Source organism: Rhinolophus sinicus, linkage group LG06, assembly GCF_036562045.2.
Source record: "Rhinolophus sinicus isolate RSC01 linkage group LG06, ASM3656204v1, whole genome shotgun sequence".
NCBI lineage: Eukaryota > Metazoa > Chordata > Mammalia > Chiroptera > Rhinolophidae > Rhinolophus > Rhinolophus sinicus.
In genome coordinates, this window is record NC_133756.1 from 30,163,214 (window position 1) to 30,188,841 (window position 25,628).

Consider the following 25,628-nt stretch of genomic DNA (forward strand, 5'->3'; position numbering starts at 1 on the left):
CTAGTTTTGGAACTAGTTCTTGATCAGCTTTAACTTACTCTCTGCCTTTGTCAATAAAGAAATTTTTTAAAGTCCCACTCAGTAAAATTAGTGTAAACGTTCACATATTTAATGGTACCTTTAAAATAAGCATTACTACATTTAAAATGGTTCCAAAATGAATCTATAAATGGTAATATAAATTAAAAAGTACAAACTTAAAGTAAATAAATTTAACATTAGCTATGGTATAAATAATGGTAAACGTATAGTGTACCTTTTGAGTCACTGAAATGTCTTCAAAAAAGATAACAGCATATTACCAGAACATTAGAAGCCATAGCCATGAGTCTCAAACTTCGAACAATCTACAGTTTTGGCCACTGCATTCTTCAATGAGTAAATTAGTGCTATAATTTCCAGAATTAAGTCCCAAGTCTTATTTTTCAATAGATCTTAACTTTTCACACTCAATGTTGAATACATAGCTCTTTTCAAAAGAATAAAACAAGTATTTATTTTAGAGATCCATTTTGCGCAGGCTCATTCGACTGAAGGAATCTCTGGGAAGAAAAAGGATATAATTATAAGTAAACAGTTTTTACAGAATTCCTTTAAAATATGTTTTACATTTTTTCTGCCAGAGTTATCTCAAAAGTTTGCTATCAAAAAATAACTTTAAAGCTTTTTGCCACCTGACTTCTTATTAACTTTTAAGTTACTCTGCCTTGTATTTCTGGCTTTTCTATAGATTAAAAGTGTAAGTGTGTTACACTAACCACTTTGCCAAGTCCATTGATCATTTTTATTCATTGGTCTAATAGGTACATTAGATATTATAAAACAAGGAAAATATTTTTTTGTGGTTATTATAATAAAAGGCAAAAGGAAGGTGTTTCTTTAAAATATTCTATGTCTTAAATCAGTGGTTCTCAAACTTGGGTTTTAGGTCTTTTTTATACTTAAAAATTGAGGGCCCCAGGAAGCTTTTGTTTATGTGGGTTATATACTGATATTTACCATATTATAAATTAAAACAAAATTTTAAATTATTTTACAAAATAACCCATTTCATATTACTATAAATAGAATTGTTTATTAAAAACTTGAAAGAAATTTTAGATGAGTGGCACTCTTACATATTTATTGTCTGGCTTAATAGAAGACCTAGATTCTCCTATCTGCTTCTGCATTTAGTCTTACAATATCACATTGCATGTAGTCTCTGGAAAACTATTGTACTCTTGTAAGAGAGTGACAGTGGAAAAGGCAAATAATATTTGGTATTAATATAAAATTAGCTTTGACTCAGGAACCCGTGAAGGTCTCAGACCCCTCACCTCATGGGTTCCAGATCACATTTTCAGAACCACTGTCTTAATACCTTACAAGCCTACTGCAAAATAATATTCCAGATTTTGTAAATCAGCAAAATAAAAAATGCAAATTTTAAGGAATTTTTATTTTCTAAGTTCAGAATATGTTAAGAGTGAAGAGAATAATATTCTTCAATACCTCTTAATGTCTTTTCCTTTATCCTTAAGTTAATTTCTTTCACTTATCCTTCCTGCTATTAAGGTTAAATTCTGAGGTTTACAATCTCTAAGAAAGGAGAGGGCAGGTACAAAGAAGTCATGTTCAGCTTTGAATCTCAAAGTTTGGTTTTTTTGGTTCCAGGGAAAGTAGCACTATTAAAAGCTAGACACTGTTAAGAAGAGCTTTTCTAAATTCTTAAAAACGACCTGCAAATATTAAGAATGTAAGCTTGGAGGACTGAACATAATCAGATCATACAGGAAGGCAAAACTCTGGCTAATAGTGTAAGGGAAAGTTACCATCAAACAGGAAGAATATAGTCTTTCCACTGAAAGGAGTTGGAGAGATTTGAAGGGAGTGAGACTGGCATAGGAAACTGCCTGATTACGTCAGGGACCCAGCAATCTCTTTCCAGCACCTTTGACTGCAGAGAATAAGACTGGTGGAGGTGGGGTTCCAGGCAGCAAGAAGGCAGAAATTCCAAAAAGATTGAAGGGGAAGCCAAAAGTGTTGCTTCCCATTGGGAATTTTAAGAGGAAACCATCTAGGGTGTCTCACATCAGTACAGGATGGAAGCAAAATATTTTGTCAGAGAAAAGTTCAAAAACAGGCCCTCTGGTCTCTGTTTCTGTATATTGTGGAATAGGTTCAGATAAGCTACATGCTCCCTGTAGAGGACATGACACATAGCAGGCACTTAGTAGATATTTTTTGGATGAAAGTGTGGATCATTTTTTTCAGAGGTCGAAGTACAAAAATATTAGATCACTGAAGAACAAGGACTAATTCCCAGATACTCAAATACCAGTTTAAATTTCTTTTGTAGTATATTATACCATGCCTCTACAGTGTTTTCATATAAGCAGCTTCAAAGGCCTTCCAAATATAAATCAGGTTAAGTACAATTAATGGCTTTACTGTTACCAGTTCAATAGAAAAGGGTGGTAAAATATTGGTGCCACAATAATTCAATAGTTGTACATACATTTGGATTTCAAAACACAGAAAAAGCAGTTGACTTTTAGCAGTAATGCTCTGTCCAGAATTCAGGTACTAAAAAGTAAAATGTTCGGCACTGTCCTTGGAATTTTACATGCTATTCAACTTTCACAACCTCTTCAAGGTAAGAAATTTTACCAAGGAAAAACCTGAAAATTAGATTAAATTACCTGCTCAAGTAGAACTAGGTAGGACCAGTTGTCGGAAATTCCAAGTTATTTCCATTTCTAATTTTCCTTGTCACACTTAGAAAGTGGAGATGAATGTTGAAGTTTTCCTTATACTTAATAGGGTTACCTATGTTAGTACAAATCTAGAAGAATATACTATTCACTATCAAAGCTGAGGGAAATAAATGCCTGGCTCCTGATATATTCTAGTGAATTCTCCCACAAAAATACCAGAATCTGTGACAGGATTTTAAAAGGAATAGTTTTAGGAGGCCAGACTTATGTATTGTGTCCTGGTTCGTATGAATACTTAACACAACTTTATGATTCATGAATTATGGAAAGAACTGACTTTTATCCTGTAGGCTGATTTATGTATAGATGATAAAAGGCTTATACTAGTTGAACTTGTTAGGTTTCAGGAGACACAATATCTGAAACCATGTAATAAAAGTTACACTAATTCACTATTAAATAATTCAAGCAGATTTCATTTTTCTGAAGATACCCAAAATAATAGAGAAATAAGCATACCTGTGGCAGGTGACAGGTAATACTGCCTTGTATAACTGAGGGATCTTTCTGTTTATCAGAGGCTGTAGGGCCTCTTTAAGGCGATGATAGTTTCTCTCCAGTTCCCTTTGATACTCTTTTTGATCTGGCCCAATTAAGCTCTTATTTTTTCTTAAGGCATCCTCACACCTAGAAAAAAACCAGTGTGTTATCAAAAGATTTCTTCTGGAATAGTTTGAGGGCTTAGTGATATATATATGACGAAGCCATTCAGTTTCTCCGTTGAATGTTAAATATCTTCTCTTGTATTAGGATTAGGGAAGAGAACAGATGATCAACTAAGTTCCTTTAAAATCTAACATTCACTTCCAGTTTTCACTTAATTGAAAATTATGTATCTTTCAATGTTAAATCTGAAGCTATTTTTTTCAAATATCACCACTAAACTAAAATCACTGTAAAGATACAAGCATACTCATTTATGAGGCACTGACGGCAACTGGTACAGTGGTTTGCTTGTGTTCAAATAAATGTTTCTTAAATGAATAGATCTTGATAATCCTTTATCCAATTTATTCAGATATTTAAGAAAAAATATCTGGACTCTGATAAATAAAAGGATGTTAAAAAACAATGTACGTTGTAAAGATTATGTAGGTTATCCGATGGACATTTGTCTCATTAGGGAGACCACCTCAGGGATGATGTAGATGCCTGATCACTGCACTGTACACCTGAAGCTGAAGCTGAACAATAATGAATGTCAACTACACGTTTGTATGTTGTATATGTGTGTGTGTGTGTGTGTGTGTGTATATATATATAGTGTGTATATATATATATATATATATATATATATATATATATATATATGTATGTATATGTATGTACTTATAAGAAGCGGAGTATAGCATTAGAAATAGAGACAGTGGAAATGTAATGGCTAGTGCAATGTCAGAGGGAAAGTGGATGGGGGAGGGGTTCACACAATGTGAGGCATATAATGATAAACGTCTAAGTATTACTTTGTCTTGTGCACCTGAAACTAATAAAAAAAAAAAAAAAAAAAAGGATTACAAACCGCCAGTTATAAAAAGAGTTACAGGGATGTAAAGTACAGCACAGGGAATATAGTTAACAACACCGTAATAACTATGTATGGTGTCCGATGGATACTCATCAGCATGGTCACTGTGTAAGTTATATAAATGTCTAAGTACTATGTTGTACACCTGAAACTAGATCATATGTATGTCAATTATGAAAAATAAATTTAAAAATAAAAAGATCTAAATATTAAAAAAAAATGTACATATATCACTACTTGCAGAATGTAGCTCAAGTGATGCTCAGAGGAGAATGTATAGCCTTAAATGCTTATGTTAGAAAAGAATGCTAAAACTGAAACGCTAAGCAACTTAAAAAGAACAGAATAAACTTGAAGTACTCATATGAAGGAGGGAAAAAATTTAAAAGAATGATAGCTCTATATAAATATATGAAAAAGGTTGTTTTTGTTTTTTTAAAAAAAAAGCTGAAAAAATAGACTAAAGCGCTGGCAAGATTAAATAAAAGCCAAATATCCCCTACTAGAAATTTAAAATGGGACCTAAAGTCAAATACAGCAGAAGTTTATAAAGGTACAGAGGATATTATGCACAATTCAATGCAAGTAAATCTGAAAGTATACTTTTCTGGATTAATATTATTTACCAAAACAGACTTAAGAAAAAACATGAATAATCCTAAAACCATCAAATACATAGAATCAGTGAAATCACAAATCTATCCACCAAGAATATACCAAAATGTAAATTCTACCAAACATTGTTAAGGACAGATAATCCTAACATAACACAATTATTCCAAGGTATTAAAAAAAATTATTCCAGAGTATAGGTGAAAAAAACTATTTCTGAGAAGAGTTTCCAACTCTTTTTTTCAAGGTAGGGATACCACAACCTAATGGGCCTATAAGAAAAAATTATAATTCAATCTCACTCATGAAAACAGTTGCAAAACTCCCCCCAAAATTTCCTGTATTTTTAACAGGAAACTATTTTTACCAAATATTACACATATACACACACCCCATTTGATACAATTTTAAAATTTGTCATGATGAAAAAACTCTTAGCATAACTACGAATAGGTAGAAACTTCTTTAACGTAATTAAAAATATCTACAAAAAACCTGAAGAAAACATTACACTCAATGGAGAAAACATTTCCTTTTGGATCAGGAACAAGAAGGTGATGCTTTTTATCACTATCCCCATTCAACACAGTACCAGGGGTCCTAAGCATCATTGTAAAAAAAATTCTAAATATTAATTATTAGAATTAAAAAAGTGAGTTTAATAATATTGTTGTAAAATATATAAAATTCAAGTGCATTTCTATACACCAGTAAACAAAATATAATTTTAAGATACTATTAACAAAAACAAAAATATTAAATACCAAGGAATAAATCAAAAGCTATACAAGAGCTCTGAAGAAAATATTAAGAAAACATTTAAAAGATCTAAGTAAATGGAAATGGAAAAATACATGGACTATTTTTCATTGTGAACCACTTTCCTATATTTTCTCCTTTCAATAGTCCCTTAAGACCCTTATACTATGCTATTGGACATTCTCAATTTGAAGATCTTTATGTAGGAAGTCTTGAATACCTTTTAGTAAAATCTTTGAAGCAGAGTCGCAGTTTATTATGATGTCTGAAGAGTTTTGGGTCACTGGGTATTTCAGATAGGAAAACCTGGGCAACTTCCAAAGGCCCCTGGAAAATAAGAAAATAAGAGGTGTGTTTTGTCTTTGCTAAAATCACAGAGGTAGAATTTACCCAAGTGATTTTTCTTAGCACTGAGATGGCTGTATTTAAGCTTAATGCATGTCTATGCCTATATTAAAACTCTTCAGAGACAGATTCTGGCAATGTGTTTTTAGTTTTTCCTAATGTCAAATCTATATTCTTGCCTACTGCAATTAACTATTCGTTCATTTTTCAAAAAAGAGTAGGAGCTCAAGGATTGATTACTGTAATCATGAATGCATTTTGCTTGTATTTTTTACATTCTTTAATTTACCCCAGATATAAAAGTTGTCAGGCTACTGGCAATCAATTGTCAATCCACTGATTGTTAGACTGGATTTCCTGAAACATTTCCTTGGTATTCCAAATTGTATTCCTAACAATGTAAATTAAAGATGATGTCTTTTGAAAATTTATTCTTTGGAAATAAGACCTCCAAGTCATGTATATTTTTAGGGGATAAGGTCTTAAAGTGTTTACTTCAGTTTTGGTAGGGCATTTTTTTTGGCTTTGCTCCTTTAACCTAAAAAATGGGATAAGACATATTACATGAAATCTTACTTGAAGCCTGTTTGGATTTCCCCTTACCTTGGAATATTCCCTAATCATCAGCAAAAAGATAATAGGGATGGCTTCTAATCTGCATGTGACAAATCAACAGTAATACCTTGTGTACATATATGAGGTGTGATCAAAAAATAAGATTATACTAAAAATTTTTGATTTTCAGTTTACCTTCATTTATCCTTTCAGTGTCTTTTGCAACCAGTTCTAAGACATCTTTTTCACCTGATTTGGCACTTACTTGTGATCTTTGTAAAATATAGTAAAAAAAGCACTCCAAGTTCCATTTCTACTTCAAACAGGACTAGCAAAAAGCACTAACCTGATTCACCGTTGTGCCTACAGATCCCTGGAGTACCATCTGAAGCATTTTGGGATCTGCGGGATCCTGATGTGTTGCAAATGCCAACTCCTGTGTCTTTTTCTGCATGTCTTCAATAGCAACTTCAATTGGTGTTAAGATGATCTGGGTGAAATAACATCTGTTAGGTCAGCGTACAGATAAAATACTAGTTAATGAGCTTTATATATAATCGGTTATGAAAAAAGTGGACACCAATTGTAAACTGTTATCTAACAATAAAATCCCAAACTTTGGATGCCTAAATGAAAAATAAAAATCAACCTTTTAAACCAAAAGCTGAGCGTGAGCTAGCGACTTAGAAAATTAGTCTAAAGTTAATGACTCAAAATGGATGAAGTTCTAGTACATTACCATGTGCAGGGTGGTGCATAATGCTACACTCACACTATTCTCACATGGCTCCAATGTATTTGTTTCACTAATTCTGTTTCCCCATTTGTGAACTTACCTCCTCTTTGTGAGTGACATTGACCCTTGTCTTAATATAAGGAAAAGCATGAGAAGTAGTCAGAATGGTCTTCCGTTTGAATTGTTCATGAAGCTCTCCATGGGCACGCCCATCTAAAGTGAAGGGTGTACAGTACATGAAACGGCGAAGATTGTAATTTTTGTCAAAATATGTGATTCTGTCCTTCATCTCATAGGTGTCAAAGTATGGCTCCACGTAGGTAATCTGAATGTATGCCTGGGAAAGGAAAAAGTCCTTCATTTCCTCACTGTTAAATCATCACTCAGTCTTTCTCCAACAAAATTACAGAGCCTCAAAGATATGTCTATGTGTCATTACAGTCTAATCAACCATACCTTGTTAGGATCTAATTTACACTTGTCTACAGGATTAGAATCCTTGATTACTTCAACAACATCCTCTCCAAATCTTTCTCCATAAAATCCCTACAATAAAGAAAAATAAATCTTTTACATGAAGGTAACAGTATTAGAGAACAGAGAAGGCCCCTGAGGGAGACTCCTGAGCAAAATTAGGCCATTTAGTAAGTTCTTGCACAACCATGTCAATAATTACAAAGTAATAATCATTTAGGTTCACAATAATTGTATTTAGCCTACAAATTGGCATGGTTTCAGTCCATATTTATTTGATATTATCCCCATCTATTCACTTTAAATAACATAAAATAGGAGAAAACTATTTTCTTCAATAAAAATACAGGATTCCACAAGAGGTCCTCAAGAAAAACAAAAAGGGAACAAATAGCAGAAACAAAATAAACTCAGGATCTTTGATGCATAGGATTTTTTATTGAGTTTGATGTGGCCTGATTTCTTGCAGACATGGGCCAATGGACAAGCATTAATTTTTATGAATAATTTTATGTAATGTTCCAGAATTTTCAAATAAAAGCATTGACCTGTTGAAGTATTGTACATGTTTAGATTTCGAAAAGGCAAGCCTGAGTCAAGAATGTAGTGACTGTTTCATATGACGCTGAGTAGCAGCATGGGCAATGAATGGAGCTGTTTGAAAAGGAAAAATTAAACCTGAATCCTCAAAGGAGAAACCCTACTCTTCCCCCAAAGATAATTTTTTAAATAAGTTTGGGAAATCCTGTCTCAATATTTTCCAAGACTTACCAAACCTCTTGAAAAACAAAAAGTCACCGTTTAAGCCAATTTATGGAAGTTGAGCCCAAGAAAGTCACCAGTAAGAATATAACATCAGCTGAGAATTAAAAAAAAAAAGCCTAGAGCAATGCTTCTCAAACTCTTCTGTGACTACAAATCACTTGGGGATCTTGTTAAAATGCAGATTTTGATTCAGAAGTTCTAGGATAGGGCCTGAGATTCTGCCTTTGAAACAATTTCCCAGGTGATGCCAATTTCTGGTCCCTGAACCACATTTTGAGTGACAAGAACAGAGAAAGGTTGAAAAGGATAACATTAGCAGGAAAGATTGGTTAGCCTCATTCATAAATATGAAAATTAATCATTTATGGTGAAAATTAAGACTATCCAAAAGCACTAAAGCAAAAATTTAATCAGTATCCCTGTGCCAGTAAAAATATTTATAGGTGGAAGAGTAAACTAAAGGTTAAGGGATACTAAGAAGTGTTTTGAAGGTGTGATTTCAGGCTTTTAAATTCTAAAGATATCTCACTGGGACTCAATTAACCCAAAGAGATAAAGCTCTGGGTCAGAAATTTTTTTGGGTTCTAGTTCCATTATTAGTTGCTACTCAATTTGTTATGCCCTTTTCTACAAAATGTGGTAATACTATATATTTCTTTACAAATATGGAGTAATTCTGAAGGGTATAGTGGTTTCTAAAATATGTGTGAAAATAGAGCCTCAAAAAAAGTTAATAATATTATTTTACTGTTGCCATATAAGATTTGAAAGAGTCGAACGAGTATTATTGTACTTATCAAAAATCCTTACACTCTAAATGAGTAGTTTATTTGGCAGGATCTGGCTTATTAAATGGTTAAACCTGGATTGAAAGTCTATTCATCATTACAAATTGAAGACATTTTATGAACCACCACAGCATTCACCTCCAATCTGTGAGATATCTCTGCAAGTTTGGTTATTGCAGGCTCCTTGTAAACAAATTCCTGTTCATCCAAATCTCCGAACTTGGTTCCATAAAAACCAACACGAAAATAGGTGCCAAACATCCGCTTACCATCCTAGGTTTAGGAAAGTAAAGAAACTTTAATACAAACTCATTTCGTTTTTCACATTATGTTTAGATTATTTTAGTATAACACTTCCAAAACATTGCAAAAAGTTTTAATTCAAAATTAAAATATTTCATTATTTCTCAAATGAAGGCAAAAACAAAGTAATAATCTTTCTTTTTTCATTATTTCTAACAAAATAACATTATGTAATTGGGCTTTTACCAAGTGACTAAATCATATGCGGTATATGTTTTTCAAGGTTTGTACCAAGTGATTACTTCACATTGGTCTATGTTTTAAGTCCAGGATATTTGTTTTCCTTTGAAATAAATTCACTCATTTTCCTTATTGCAAGAAAAGATGGTTGGTATAACATAAACTGTGCCTTAATTGTCCTGAAATTAGAGCATACTAAACAAAGTTAAATTTAAAAACAACATTAACATTTTTAGTTAGCATTAGGCTTTACATAATCTCTTTACATATATTAAATGAGATCATAAAAGTTAGGAGGCAAGTGTATATAGCACCTGGCATAGAGCAGACAATTAGTAAATGTCAAGACTATCCAGAAGCACTAAAGCAAAATTTGCAATCAGTATCCCTGTGCCAATAAAAATATTTATATATGGAAGAGTAACTAAAAATGGAATAGAAAGGGAAAAAATATAAGAATGAAAGATTAAAAAAACCCATTGAGACGAGTTGGTTTTCTAGTCCCCAAACCACCCACTGCATACATTAACCACACATTCATTTCCAGTATGAAGTACCCTAAGGCACTCAGACACAGTACATGTGAAAACAAATTCCTTCAATAAGGATAAAATAGTTGAAAGCAATTCTTTCAATGCAATTCTTTCAATTTAGATATAAAGGTATTTCTACTTAGTTTTGGGTTATTATTGAAAAGATGAAAGGGCATGTAAGTCACAAATGTCACAGATTATTAAACAAAATGGGAAACTCTGATCCTTCACTTAGCAGTTTTATAATAATAATAAAAGAGTACAGTGACTAAAAATATCCCCACATTTTTATTCAGAAGTTGTGTGGTGTTTTTTTTTAATGTCTTTGGAGTTAAATTTGAGGTCTCTAATTAAAAATGTTTTTCCACAAGCTACTTTATTTGAAAATTTAACAGATGTGAAAATTAAGTGATCATTATGGCAAAGGAAATCTTTCAAGATAGATTAAATATATTCAACCAAAATTCTGATTAAAACCATCAATACGCAATGGAACAAGAGCAAATTTTGACATAATCAAGGAATGATAACTGCATGGAAAATACAAGATATTTGAGAAAATTAACAATTTGTGATTATTATTTTTCAAAAATGTCATTCATATACACATATACATTCCTCTTTTTTTAAACCACAAATATTAAAATATTGTTATTCTGGCTGTACTCCTCTCAGAGGTTTCCAAATTAAAACACTATTCCAAATCTTCAATATTGTAGTCTTTTAAATATTTGAAGATAGCTATTCGGATCTGTTTCCTTTAGCTATAAACTTTCCATTTCTCAGTCATCTTCATATGACAGTAATTAATACCCTGTTTGCATTTTATTAGTTTTTTAATGCCACTTTTAAAGCGTGGTATCTCAGAAACAGACATAATACTGCTGATATGATCTGATCAGTGAAGGAATCAGTGGGCTCACTGCCTTCCTAGATCTGAACTTGAATTTTATTAATGCAGATTAAAATTGAACTACTGAGCAGCCATTTAAAACTCTTTTACTTGCTTCCTCTAGTAAAAAAAACTGAGTGGTTATAATGGGTTAGCCACTATTCATCAGGAAAATAAGATCTAGCTTCTTGAGAGTAAAAAATGTATTCAAATACAAAGGGTTACATGCTATAATTAAAAAGTGGTATTGAAAAATATTATTCCCGTTGGAGCCAGGTCACAAAAGAGGTGACACACAGACAGGGTTCTATAATTCAAAGAATGAACAGTGGATGTGGAGGAAAGGAAAGAACATTGAAGCACAGAAAGATAAAGGGAAAAGAAAGGAAGAAAACAAAGTCATGAAACAGAATGTATGTAAGGGAAATTATATATTCATCCATTCACATATTTGAGTGCCTACTATGTGTCAGCAAACTGTTCTAGACATTTGTGATAAATCAGTGAACAAAAGAGATAGAGTGGTCAGGATAGGTCTTACCAAACTCTTTGAGGGAAGTGCATTCCAGACAGAGGAAAGAGCCAGTGCAAAGGTCTGAGGGCAGGAGCCTACCTAGTGTGTTTGGAGAACAGGAAGGTGGCCAGTGTGGCGGCAGAAAGTAAGGGGGAAAATGGAGGCTATAAGATCAAAGAGGTAACTATGTGGAGTTACTGGAACTGAAAATGAATGTGTGTGTACTAAAGTTGGGGAGGGAGCAGCAGAGGAAGGAAACTTTAAGAGTCTGAGTAAATTTATTTTCAAACTTAGAATTCTTTAGTATCAAACCACTGAGCCTATCATATCAGGTTCATGAAAACATAATCACATAGCTTCATCTTCAGGAAAAACATCACTTGATCTTTATTTTCTCTTCAGAGTTTTGGACCACAGGATATATCAGTTTTTTCTTTGAAAAAAAATTTTTTTAATTTACTTCCTATAATCTAGCCTATGTTTTTCTAATATTGCCTTCCTTTACTGTTATGGAATCTTTGAACTTCCCATCATTCCCACACTTCAACTTATTCTTCCTTAGCAGTTCTACGTATTGAGTCCACAATCTTATGGTGATGAAACTATATCACAGACAAGGAAATCCACCTACTCATCTATTCATGTCTCTAATGATTGAAATCTCTTATGACAATATATCTTAAACCTGTTCTAGTTCTTTTTATCTTTATTTCATAAAAAACATTCTGTTGGGCGAATTATGTATTTCCAGAGTGACATCACTTCTATAACTCCTTTTAGCCTCACCCAACTGACTGTCTTCCACTATGCTTCTTTCAAATTAACTGACTCCCATATAGGCATACCAGTATTTCACACAGTGGTAATTCCTTTCCCTTCTATTAGATCTATTCCTCTTGAAGAACACATATGCTTTTATCAGTTTATTTAGTCATAGATCTCAATTTCAGAACATAACACTTGTTAGATTTTATTAACCAAATTGTGTTAAGATTTCAAGTAATAGTAATGATGATAATAAATATAGTAACAATAAAAATAGTAATCTCCAATATTTTTTGAGTACTTAATATTGCTAGACAGTGGCTATCCAGTTTACATGCATTATGTCAATTCCTACCACAACTCTGAGCTAGGTACCATTAATTTTTCCCTTATTTTAGAGCTGAGGAAAAGTAGTTTGCCAAGGTCACATTGTGTTGACCTTACTGTGATAGTGCTGGGAATTAAACCCCAAAGTATATGACACCTTAGTCCAAGTTCTTAATGCACACTTTATTTCCTATTATTTAAAAAAATGGTCTTGGGAAAAGAGAAAATAAAGGTGAACACTAAATAGCTATTAAGGTACTGAAACTGGCATAGCAGATCAACAGCCACCATGATTCACGAAGGGTTCATGATTTGTTATTTTACATGGTAAATACTTTACCAAATTGCTAAGTATTGGGTTTTAGAGTTATCTTTTACATACACACACAAAGCCACACATACATCCCCAAAAAGCTTTGCCAACTCAAATAACAAATCAAGGAGCATAATGAAAAATGAAACACATTGCTAATATGTATGCCCAGAAGGCTTTTCCTATAAGTCAAAGAGTGAGTTATCAATTCAAAGACTCTTTCTATTAATGTATAAATTATGCTTACTGTGAGAGTTCTTTGAGAATACTAGGAAATTAGCTAGGAAACAGTTTCTAGAAAAAATGAAATTACTGAAGTTTTCTGAGTCAAAAAGAAAAATATTCACAAGATAGGAACTTACCACAATAGACAATAGTAAAAGTAGGGAGTAGGGTCAGCAACCAGGGTCAAGAGAGAAGAGAAAACAGAAAGCATTTTAATTAGGGAAATTTCAAAACAAATAAGCAGCAAATGGTAGCAAACACATTTTTAAAAATGCAAGCATCCATTAAAGTTTTACAAGGAAAAGGCAAAAAACAAGCGTGCAACAATTTTAGAAGCTATACAGCTAAAGGTCCAGTGAAAGGTAGTGACAAGAATATAAACAAGAAAATAAAGCCTGTGCGACTTTTACCATGCAATAAACATGATGACAGAATGATATTAATGTCATAACCAGTGAAAATCATACCTTTCAGGGGTCGATTTAGCATCAAGCCACTAGTAATAAACTGCTCAGAGGTTTCAATGTATCTTCTTTTATACCTACTTTTCAGCTAATTCCATTTCATCTTAGGAAATCCACAAGGAACTTTAAACTCATAGATAACCATGGCAAGTCTCTTTATATATGTCTTAATTGGGGTATTCTATATTATATATTAATAAGGTCATACACATTTAATCTGGAGAATTAAAGTACATGTAAAAGCACAAAAGCAAAAGGTGGGAACCAATTCAGAAATGGAAGAAAATGCAGTAGTAACATTTGTTCCTAAAGTTTTCTATTTGGGTCCCACAATAAGGATTGCAATGCAAAACAAAACAACGAAAGCCTAAGCTGTTTAGTCAACATAAACTTGACTACCAAGTGAGAGGCAAAGCAGACAAACTTTACAAATACACCTAGCTTTAAATAAATCTGATTTATTAATACCTTGCTTTACCTCATCAAAATAAATTAAGGCACATTTTATAGAATTCTTTCCTTTATAGAAAAATTTAAAAACAATGGCAATCAATTTCTTCCTGGCATTTTTCAGGTAAGATTTTATTTATATGTAATTTTTACAAGTCTAACTAACTACTTACTACATAAAAGGAAGCACACATAGTCTTCATTAAACACTAGTTATCAAACAGTCAGAATGAGGTCAAATTAAATTTCAAGTTCTCTCAATCTCTTTATCCTTCCCCCCGCAAATTTAAATGACAGAAGTAAATTTAATTTCTCTCCTTAGTAGTGCTTATACTCTAGGTGAAGTGACTCAAGATCAAATCAACAGATTCTTTCATCAATTCTAAGATGCACATTTTTTTTGCCTACATTTTAGTATCTCTGTAGTTGGCATTCATCTTTCCACTGATAAGCTGTTGTGGTTTAATACACAAGTTTCTTTTTTCTTTCTTAAAGGCATATAAAATAATGGGATGGCATCTTAGATCAGACAAAATATAGTATTTTCTATTTACACCTCTGAGCAATAACACATAAATCGACCTCTGTAAAATGAGGTGAAACAATATGGTTAAAAAAAGAAATCTTTGTGTAAATGTTGATGAAAGAAAATGCTTCAAAGGATAAAAACAAACTAAAGTAATGACAAAGTGGCTCATTTACCAAAGAATCTCATTAGTGGAACACGTGGATTTCCATGCACTGCCTACAACCTCTTAATAATAATTTTTGAAAAGTAGCTTACAGTATTTTAACAAAATTTCTTTGGTTAATGAATTCAGTTGATAGCAGACAGCAACAGAATGCCCACAGCTAGCACATGTGGGCAAAGCATTGGCATAAGAAATCTGATCAAATCAATCTATTAGTGTCTTTAACTAACTAAAACATTACCTACCTCCCAGCCAGTACTCTGTATAATAAAAAGTAAAAAAGGGAAGTCATAAAAAAAAACTGTTTAAAAAGAACAACAAAAAAAAAAACGCCAAAGGGAGTTCAGTAGTGTAAGGCACTGTATACCGTATACCATAAATTGTTCTCCATGAATAGAAGACACCAGGATATTTTTAAACACCATATTCTTTCACTTAAGACCTCTGATACTTTTATAAATTGCTTGTTCAAAACCTAGTAGCTATAATTTCACCTTTTAAAAACTTTATAAGTGAAAGTACAAATTTTTGGGGAAAGAGACCCAACTGCTTGTTCCATTTGTGTGTCTAAATTAGATCTCTAAAGAAACTGAACTGTACATCACTGAACTAACCAGGATAAATTGAAATAGAAATTGCAAATTTTGTTCAAATGCCTTTGATACAGATGGATGCAAGTTTCTTGGAATCCACTAATTCTAGATGTTCCAGACCTGACATGTATAATTTGCAATTTACAGTTCTAGAAGCTGGGATGAGATTCCTTTGACAGTATAACTGATTATTAGAAAGACCCACCTGTTATGATCATGAATCCAGTAAATCTTTTGCAACTTCAGTATTTTAGTAGATGACAATAAAATTCTGGCTTAACAGTATAGCAGCCCTATTTTAAGACTGTTAAAGTTTTTAGATTATATCAGTTCATCTAGAACAGCTTAGTCCATGGCAAGAAAGAGGTCAAGCTGACAAGACAATAAAGTAGGGCTAGTACTGAATACAAAAGTGGATATTCAACACTCCACTTCTTTCTTAGATGATGGCAGTAGCAGATAATAGCATGGGCAGCACAGGAAAGGGAATAGAAAAGTGGAGAAGGAGGAGGCTCAACAGGATATTTCAGAGCATTTTAACAGAGCCAGGGATTTACTTTCAGGGACATCAGTTGCTAGTGGTCTACTTCATTTTTAAACCAAGTGTATTTTGATTTTAATTTGGGTGATAATATGTGGTTTCCATGAACTATATAAACAAGTATGAAAGTCACACTATTATAATTGAATAAACAGACAACCATTTTATACATTATTTTCATATTAGAAATATATCAAAGGGTGAGCGAATGGAAACATTTAGTAAAAACAGTTAAACCCAGTTGAAATCACTAAAAACTATTATAGGTTTATAAAATTTTCCTATCATTTAATAAAAAATTTAAATATGAAAACTCTTGGCAGCAAAGGATTAGAAATCCATTTAAAAATCAGATTCACAATTATAACTCACACTGTGTAACAGAAAGTAACTCACGATTTAAAAAAATCTGGCAACTAGTGATAATTCAAAAAAAAGTGAAAAAAAGAAAAGAAAAGCTATGTGGGAAGTTTATGACCATCATAATCTACTTTAGGTTAATTCATTTTTTGTTAATGAGTCTTGCTTTGGCCTTGAACCATCATTTTGACACTGTTCATTTGTAACCTGATTAAAACGGCCATTTCACGAGATCTAGTTTGACATCAGTACAAAGGAACACTAATGCTTTTAGACAGTTTTCTCTGTTTATACTGAAGCTAGAAATTGCAATCATTACCTGATGAACAATTTTGCTGAATGCTTCTTGAAGTTTACCATGAATCGTGGATAGTTTCTTTGCATCCCGATTAGCTTCATGAATAGGAATAAGGACTTTATAAACCTCATTAACTGCTTCATACATGCCAGCCTATAAGAATAATGATATGAGATATTGTTTTCTTTTACATCAATAAGAAAGTAAATGTTTACAATTTATAAATTCACAGTGTTTCTGCTAAGACAATACCACAATACCACTGAAGCTTTTCAAGAGGACATAAAAACAAACAGTAATAATTTTTAATTTTACTAAAGTTTAATAAAAGAATTTTGCACAATGTATTATCTCCTCTAGATGGATGGATGGATATATATGTATGTATGCATGTGTGAATTTAATATACATACACATATGCATATTTATATTTTGATAAAATTTGAATTGGATATTGTGCCTCTATCTACTCAGTAATTATGTGACTAAGGTAAATGTGTGTACTTATATAATACACATATAAACTTTTGCAGAAACTAATTCTGAGCAGAGGAATGAAAGAAATCCAATTATTACACTGGTTACAGATACACAGATGTCAGATAACCTGTGGCCACCTAGGGAACTAAAATTATTTACTTTTCTGAAATATTAAATTGACACAGAATATCTTATTGGAAATCTCCTGTGGAAAAATCACTGATTGTTAACAAAACATGAAAGGGTTCTGAGCCACCAGATTTTATTCCATTAGCGGTTACTTGGCCAGTGGTGTTGGCCAAAGGTTGCTATGGTTATACTCAGAGTGAAAGACGAAATGTGTTTGTACTGCTATTCCATTCATTCTCTCGTCCTTATTAATCATGGATTGGTGACTTTAGTGAGGGAAGAGATTTTTTTTCCCCCACAGCTACTGAGTTCCCATTGCCTCACAAATCAGCAAACATATTTTCCCAAGGAAATAAACACACGGTTCTTATATTTTCTAGTCAGTTCACAGGCGTATATTTAAGCAATCATGTAACTGTAATAGTGAAATATATTTAGTGTACCTAAAATGCCCCTATAATTACTTTAATTAAGATTAAATAAATTGAAAAAGAATGAAATTCATAATTACATGCTATTGCAAAAGAAATTCTGTAATATAGGCCACAATCTAAATTGACTTACTGTGAATTATTAAAATTACACACACACACACACACACACACGCACATGTGTGCACGCACACAGAGTGTATATTCATTAAAACATTCCATTAATAGAAAAAAAGCTTTTCCTCCTGCTAATTCAGATCACATAAATTGAAATGCAAGGAGTAGAGACGTGGGGGAAGAAATCAAGACAGTCAAGGTCTTCAAAGATAGGAAATTTTAAAGTGGACCAACGCTTAACATCCTTGGAGTCTTAGAATCATTATATTTAAATGAGCTGGTTCTAAGTGCCAATAATGATGAAGAGGATGACAATGCCAAACGTACTAGTACGTAACGGGAGCCAGGCACTATGATAAGCACTTTACATATATTAACTCATTTAATCCTGATAACATTTCTATGAAGCAGGTACTATTATTAGATGCATTTAATGGATAAGAAAAGTGGGGCACTGACAGATTAATTGTGTCTGAAATGATTTGACTACTAAGGTAGCAGAGCCAGGATTTGAACTCTGGCTGTATGCCTTCTAAGTCTATGCTCTCAATCAATATATTACAGAGTAGGGTTAAGGCCAGGGGAAGACATAGTACCAATTCCCCATAGTTGTTCAGTGGGGAAGGAAGGCAGCAGCATTGCATATTACCTCAAGCTTCCCTTTTATGTTAACATGAACCTCACCGTCTCCTAAACCTTGGTGCTGAGACATTACACACTCAGAAAAGTCACAGATAATAAGTGACCCTATCACCATGGTTCAAGAAAGTAAGCAGGGGTTTGGCTAGCTATCTTTCCATTCTCCAATATATATCTTATCTCAGATCCATGTGACTGCTTCAATTCTTCCCATACAGATGGGGAGGGACAAGGGTGAGGTTATAGCACAGCAGGTAAGTCAGACAAAGGATCTAGGATACAGTTCGTAAAGCTCTTCATAAATAAGCTCCTGGCCCCTTACACCTACTTAATAGGGCTCACTATGCAACCAATGGGATGAGTGGCCGTAACTTTCCTGAGCACCAGGGAAATGCCAAACACACTGAAAAGAAGATTCTCCCTTTCACCCGATAGACAAGTTCTATATTTAGAGCCATGTCAGTCTACCCAAACTTAAATCATACAGAGGCTTTTTATTTTATTTTATTTTTTCATAAAATTTTAAGGTTTTAGAAAATGTTTGGTGGTAAAAGTTTTGTAAACTAAAAGAAAAAATCTGTTGTAGATTAAATGCTGGTTAATAAACAAGCAAAGGGAAAACACTAGCAGAAGTGACAGATTATTAAGACAAAAAAGAGTAAACAATGATGAATCTAGAAAGAAAATTTGTTCCTAGATAGTTCTTAAGGTACTTAGACAAAACTATCATAAAGAAAAGCAGGATCTTAGGCTGAGAGAATAAATATACACGGTCCTAACAATTCAGAGGTATGTAACTGAGGAAAGAGAATGAACAAAAGTCATCTACCATAGAGAAAGAAGCAGCTGCTTGTTCCAGTAATCCCACAAGTCCTGACTCAGTAAAGTACTTTCCAGAGCAGATACCTTCTTCATCTGGAGATACCACGTCGTCTGAGACTGCAGACTCTTCTAAAACATTAGATGAAATATTCTAGGGGGGGAAATTAAAAGGTTTGTAAAATGCAATTAATTTCTTCGCATGAAAGATATATGTGAAGAAGTATTTGAAGGTGAAATATAATTATCAGCTTAGGTTAAAAAAAGGGTAGTCAATACACAGAGAAAATACAAATCTCTAAAAACTTTTTGTATTTTCAAAATGACAATAAAATAGGGGCGGCCGGATGGTTCAGTTGGTTAGAGGGCGAGCTCTGAACAACAGGGTTGCTGGTTCAATTCCTGCATGGGATGGTGGGCTCCGCCCCCTGCAACTAATGATTGAAAGCGGCGACTTGACTTGGAGCTGAGCTGCGCCCTCCACAACTAGACTGAAGGACAACGACTTGGAGCTGATGGGCCCTGGAGAAACACACTGTTCCCCAATATTCCCCAATAAAATAAAAATAAAAATTATTTAAAAAAGATGACAAAATAAAACACCATTGCTAGATAACTTTTCTATTAATAAAAAGTTGTGAGAAAAAAAAATTTTTTAAATCATGGGCTAAGGTAAATAGTAATATGACATAGGACATCTAAGGAGACTTAAACAGTATTGAATTTAACTGATCTTGTCAAAACTCCCTATGAGGGAAATTAAGGTACAAAAATGGTCTCTTTGATTTGCTAATATACATTGAGTTGATGAAAAAACTCAGGTATAATAAAAGCCCTTTTACCCCATGAGACTGGGATCAGCCACTATTTCTTAAAAAAAGAGATGATATATACATACCTTAAATATTTTATTTTAACCAAAACATTTACAGTAGTTATACACTCATTTGTCAATTTTTTGAAGTAGGTCTAGGCCATTTCTTTATGTGTGGTCTCCTGTCCGAGTTCCACGTAATCTCTCTTGACTAAATATCCACAATGCAACTGTCACTTAATATTTCCAGTTTTGGATTTTTAGAGTAGAGTAAAATTTGAACTCAAAAAGATGATCAAATTAGGCTACATTTCTAGGAGCTTTTCCCGCAATCTTTTGTATTTGGTCCAAAGTTAATGCAACAGAAATTGTTTTGGAGACTCACTTTTATCAAGTCTAAGGCAAATCACTTGACTTAGTTTTCAGAGAAACAATAACTACTTTCGTTTTGCATTCAGATTTCATCAGAGGACATAATATTTAATTAAATTTTGAAATTTTTCAAACCTGACATTAACAGGTTTTGAAAAAAAAGCAAAGCATGACTGACTCTTGGAAAGACAAGAAGTCAACTAGTGAGTCAGAGGTATGTAACCTTACTAGAGAGTAAACTATCATCTCTGCGTAATGGTGTTAGCATATTTTATACAGGGACTGGAGAACGGTGGTTTATCTGGTGTATTAAGTAAAAGCTAATGAAGAGTTTCTACTGATTTCTGATTCTCAGTATTTTGAGTGCATTACATAGATGCTATAAAGTCCGCAGCAATAGAGAATAAATTTAGCACCAATAATTCAGAAATAAGAAAAGGTGGAAAGAGAATTAACAAAAAGTACTCCCTAAAAATGTATTAATGACAGTGATAGTGAAATGTTAATTCATCTTATGAAGCACACCTTCAGTCTTTATGCTTTCCTTCTAAGATGAATGAATCTAAACACCAGTGAAAAAAGTTAAAACCAAAAAAAGCACATACCTTGATTTAATGTAAACCCGGCAGATTCCTACCTGAAATGTTACACAGCCCACAGGAAGATACTTCCGGTCCTCCAGCATGCTCAAGTATTCGGCAACAAGTGCTGCTGAGTGGACCAGGCACTGTGCAGCTTCAGCATGATTGCTGCGTTCTGAGTGTTTGCCAGCCATGTTCTGCAACCAGGTCAGTCGCAGATCTGGAGAGGTCTGGTAGCCCTTGGCAATTCTAAGTGGAACAGAAATTTTTCTCAATTAGTATTTGCTTCCAAAGCTGAAAAGGCATTTAGGTTGCTCGCTCAGTGTTTACCTATAAAGGTTTCTATTATCTAACATAACCTATTAAGAGAAGTTTTTGAATGATATGAAAATGTCTTTGAGTACGCTTAGAGAAATAGGAGGCCATGGGCCCATGACGTGGGTAATACCAGTTTTGTTTTGTTTTTTTGGGGGGATGGGTTTACGCACTAATAAAAGACATGCCATATTAAAAACTGGCCATTAAGAAAATAATTGGTAAGGGAAAAACTATGAGAATGTGTTCATCATGGGAACATAAAAGAGTTATGTATTCAAGGAAAAAAGGATTTATAAAAGTATCGCATCACCTTTATTTTAAAGAAAATATTTGTTTTATATGTGCCTTTAAAGAACTCCTAACCTGTGAAAAAAGAGGGTCATATGGCAAAGAAAAAGTCTCAAGTTTTCCTTACATTTTCAACATACAATAGGAATTACAAAATTCTCAAAATGTGCCCCTAGAAATATTATTCTATAGGCATAACCATATTTAAAGTCATGAAAATTAATGTTGCGGTAAAATAGTTCACTGTATTTTCTTCCTAAAGCACTAATTTTTACATTTAAAATATGGGTCTTGGGCCTTCCTAGGAAGTCTAGGGCCCAGGATACCAACGTGTTAAACGTGTTATGATTATTTTTTTAAATCTTCTGGTTTTTATAATCAATAAATATACTAAACAATTAATGCATAGTTCTTAAAAGAAGTGATACAGGGGATCTGAAAAAGCAGCCTGGAAAAAGTGCATTTTGACTTTTCAATCTACCATTAGAAAATGACTTAATATTTCTATGTTTATTTTTTCATCCAGTGTTTTCTGTGTGTGTTACTAACTTAAGCCCATTATACAAGGTATAAGTGAATCAAACAAATGCTACCTGTACATCAGATCAATCAGCATTTCAGGATCCTCCTGGTGTTCCTTCATTTTCACAGTATCAGAAAGGATCATATGGAGATTGAAAACCAAATCTTGGACCTGCAGCAGAGAATTATATGAAAAAATATTCTTCAATTGCCATTCATTCACAATTACTAAATTAGTTTGGATTACTAAATTAGTTTAGATTAATTAGTTTAGATTAATTACTAAATTAGTTCAGATGAGCATCTGAAGATTTCAAAACAAATAATATGATATTGACACAGTTCTGAAGAGCAGTTATGCTGGGGTATGGTGGATTAGGAATAGTAAACTTTATATAAATTCCTCAGCAGACATTTTTTCCCCCAGTTCTCTCACCTGGAAACAAGTAGAACTATAAGTAGAAATAAGATAAATAGGGACATAGTGGATACAAGAAAAGAACACAAAAGAACATTCTCTCCTATCTTTCTGATTTTCCCAAAAGGTAGTTTATAGAAACTTTAGTTTTTAAGGCAAATTATTCTTTTAATAACAAGTGAAAATAATGTTTCATTGTAAAGGTTTTTGTTGTCTATACTAAGTTTACTGTTCTTTTTGTTACAAGTTCATGGAATTAAACACTTTTTATTAAATATTCCAAGAAGGAAGGGTGACTTATGGAAACAAAAACGTCAGCCCTATCTATGGCATGTGATACATGGATTGCAAGAAAAATATAGATTCCTCCAATAAAAACCAAAGTTTCATTTAAGAATTGGAAAGTGCCTATTTATAATCCTTTTACAATCAACAATGGAGAAAGCAGCATTTCTGACCTGATCAGGAAAGGTTGTTTCCCTCAATTCCAGATCTTCTTCAGCATATGTTAATATAGTCTTTAGAGAGCGTCTTAAGAATTCTTCATTAAAATTCTGAGATGTGCCCACCAAGGAAGACAGTGACATGGTTACCTGCATTTTCACCCTGGCAAAGTTCTGTAACAGAGAAATGGTCAGGTCAGCATTTAATATAGGAAAGCTTAAGGAAAAAAGTCTACACTTTTTTTTTTTACTTCCTAAAAGGAAAAGGTTAGTTAGTGAAAAAATACCACTCTAAGCAAAATATTTTTTAAAAAGTAATGAAACATGCATATTGAAATCTTAATTTCAAAAGAACATAAAACAGAATTTTGCTGTGAACAATATGCTACAGAACAGGGTTAAAAAAAAAAAAGAGCCATGTGTCAGAAGTGAATTAAATAGAAGTTGTGCCTAGGACTTTACACTGACCTATCATGAGGTACATGTTATTAATAATAACATGAACATTTTTACATGTGAGGTAAAAAGCTTGACCAACATCACAAAATTCTTAAGTGGTAGATGTAGTCTTTAAATTCTAGCCCATTTCATTAGGTCCATTACTATGATAAAAGTAATTTAACACACATCAGGCATAAAGTAACTTAAAGGTAGAATCTTTGAAGTGATGCCTGTAAAAGTTTACATTCTTTTTTTAGTGTAAATTCATTTCTGTTCCACCATTCCCCACTACGAACACACTCTTAAAGGGTTATCAGTAACAATGTAGTAATTGCCAAATTCAGGGTTTTTTGGGTCAGTATTCTACTTGACACCTCTGTATGTTTACATGTATTGATTCCTGCTTCCCTGAACATTTCCTGCCTTTTCTTCAGGGGTACCACTTTATCCTGATTTTCCTATTCTTTATCTACTCCTTTTCTGTCTCCTTTATTCCTCAGTTGCCCTTCTTAAATACCAGTGTTACCAAAAATTCTGTCAAGAAACCTTTCCACTTGTCGTACTCTAAATAGCCTCATCCATTTCGTTGCCTTCGACTAGTGTAGATACGTGTGTGTCTTCAGCTCATATTTCTCTCTAGCGCTCCCAGGCTATTTATTGTATTTTACTAGATGGCTCTATCTGAATATCTCATGGGTATCTCATTTTTAACATTTCTTAATAAATAAATGGTGCTACTATTCTTACAGTCACTCAGGTCAAAGATCTAGGAGTCATTCTTCCCTCCCATTATTCATACCATAAATCCAATTCACACTATCCTCTAATCTGTTTCAGTCTGTTCTTTTCTCCCTTCTCAACGCCATTGCTTTAGTTTACATCCTTACCATTTCTTCCTTGGATTACTGTAATAACTTCCTAATAGATCTTTCTGCCTTTTCTCTTATCCCTCAAGTTTACCTTCCACATAGCATCAGGAAAATTTTTGTAAAATTCAAATCTAAACACATCACTCCTCTTCTTAAAATACTCCAATGGCTGCCCATAGGTTTAAGGATAAAACTCAGTTATCAACTCAATAATGTGTAAAACTATATGGTGGGAACTGAGAGTACAATAATAAACAAAACAAGTATCTGCCCTATGATAGCTTAGTCCAAGCCTTTTTAATTACTTTATCTCTTACTACTCTCTCTTCTAGCCGTAATCATCAAGAAGTGCTTAAAAAAGTATCTTTCTCTGTTTGCCTGTTTCATTCTCTCATCTCCATGCCTTTCTAATTATGCACAAAGCTCTATTAACCTACTTGTCCATCTGATTGGGCAATTAATTCTTCATCCTTAGTTCACGCATCTCCTCTTTGTGCAAATCCGTCCCTGAGTGCATAAGCTATTTTTCTCTGTGCTTACACAGTGCCCTGTGCTAACCTCACAGTATATTAACAACAGCAAATACTTATTCAGCATTTGCTCAGTTACAGTTACTGTTACAAGTATTTTACTTAATATTAATTTATATAATCCTCACACAATCATTTGAAGTAGGTACTTATCACTATTATTAGATGAACATTACCTGTTCATCTCCTTCCCCACTAGATGCTAAGCTACTTGAAAGACTGTCCTTTTATCTATGTTTGCCCAGTGCCTACTACAGTACCTCGTACACAGTTCTAATACCTATTGAATATATAAACTATAGAAATGACTACCAGTTTTAAATTATCTCTTCTTTTTTAGAGGTACCACCTGACACTAAGAGGATAAATTACCTGTTTTTATCATGTTATATAAAGGTTTCCAAAAATAACAGAAAACTATATCAATAAAACTTCAAGTGTGGTCCAATTTTAGGAACCCGATTTTAAAACTAAACAAGATCAATAAAGTAACTGAATTCTTCTGTTCTGGATTAAGAAGCAAGATTTGGCTTCCAGTAAAAATAGAATAGTGTGAGAGCAATTTCTCACTTCTCCTGGATTTCATACAAAAAGAAAAGATGAATAGGAAAAAATCCATAACTCTTTTCAGCAAAATGAGGAGATCAAT

General features: G+C 33.1%; 1 protein-coding gene across 12 annotated transcripts in view; it reads right to left on the reverse strand.

Moving 5' to 3' along the window:
* Positions 1–93: 93 nt before the first annotated feature.
* Positions 94–25,628, reverse strand: part of DOCK7 (dedicator of cytokinesis 7) — a 188,247-nt gene continuing 162,712 nt past the window's right edge. For 6 of the 12 annotated variants that reach the window (XM_019731259.2, XM_074334827.1, XM_074334824.1 and 3 more), the window contains 13 exons: positions 23,155–23,313; positions 22,350–22,450; positions 21,207–21,399; positions 19,394–19,537; positions 16,790–16,921; positions 15,222–15,236; positions 9,457–9,582; positions 7,748–7,837; positions 7,392–7,628; positions 6,902–7,045; positions 5,876–5,982; positions 3,219–3,386; positions 94–542 (listed from right to left, as the gene is read on the reverse strand). In XM_019731259.2, the coding sequence (XP_019586818.2) occupies positions 500–542; positions 3,219–3,386; positions 5,876–5,982; positions 6,902–7,045; positions 7,392–7,628; positions 7,748–7,837; positions 9,457–9,582; positions 15,222–15,236; positions 16,790–16,921; positions 19,394–19,537; positions 21,207–21,399; positions 22,350–22,450; positions 23,155–23,313 (1,659 nt within the window). In that variant the 3' untranslated portion in view covers positions 94–499. Of the gene's footprint in view, positions 543–3,218; positions 3,387–5,875; positions 5,983–6,901; positions 7,046–7,391; positions 7,629–7,747; positions 7,838–9,456; positions 9,592–13,457; positions 13,503–15,221; positions 15,237–16,789; positions 16,922–19,393; positions 19,538–21,206; positions 21,400–22,349; positions 22,451–23,154; positions 23,314–25,628 lie in introns of those variants that run through there. The other 6 variants (XM_019731324.2, XM_074334825.1, XM_074334828.1 and 3 more) reach the window with 3 other exon arrangements.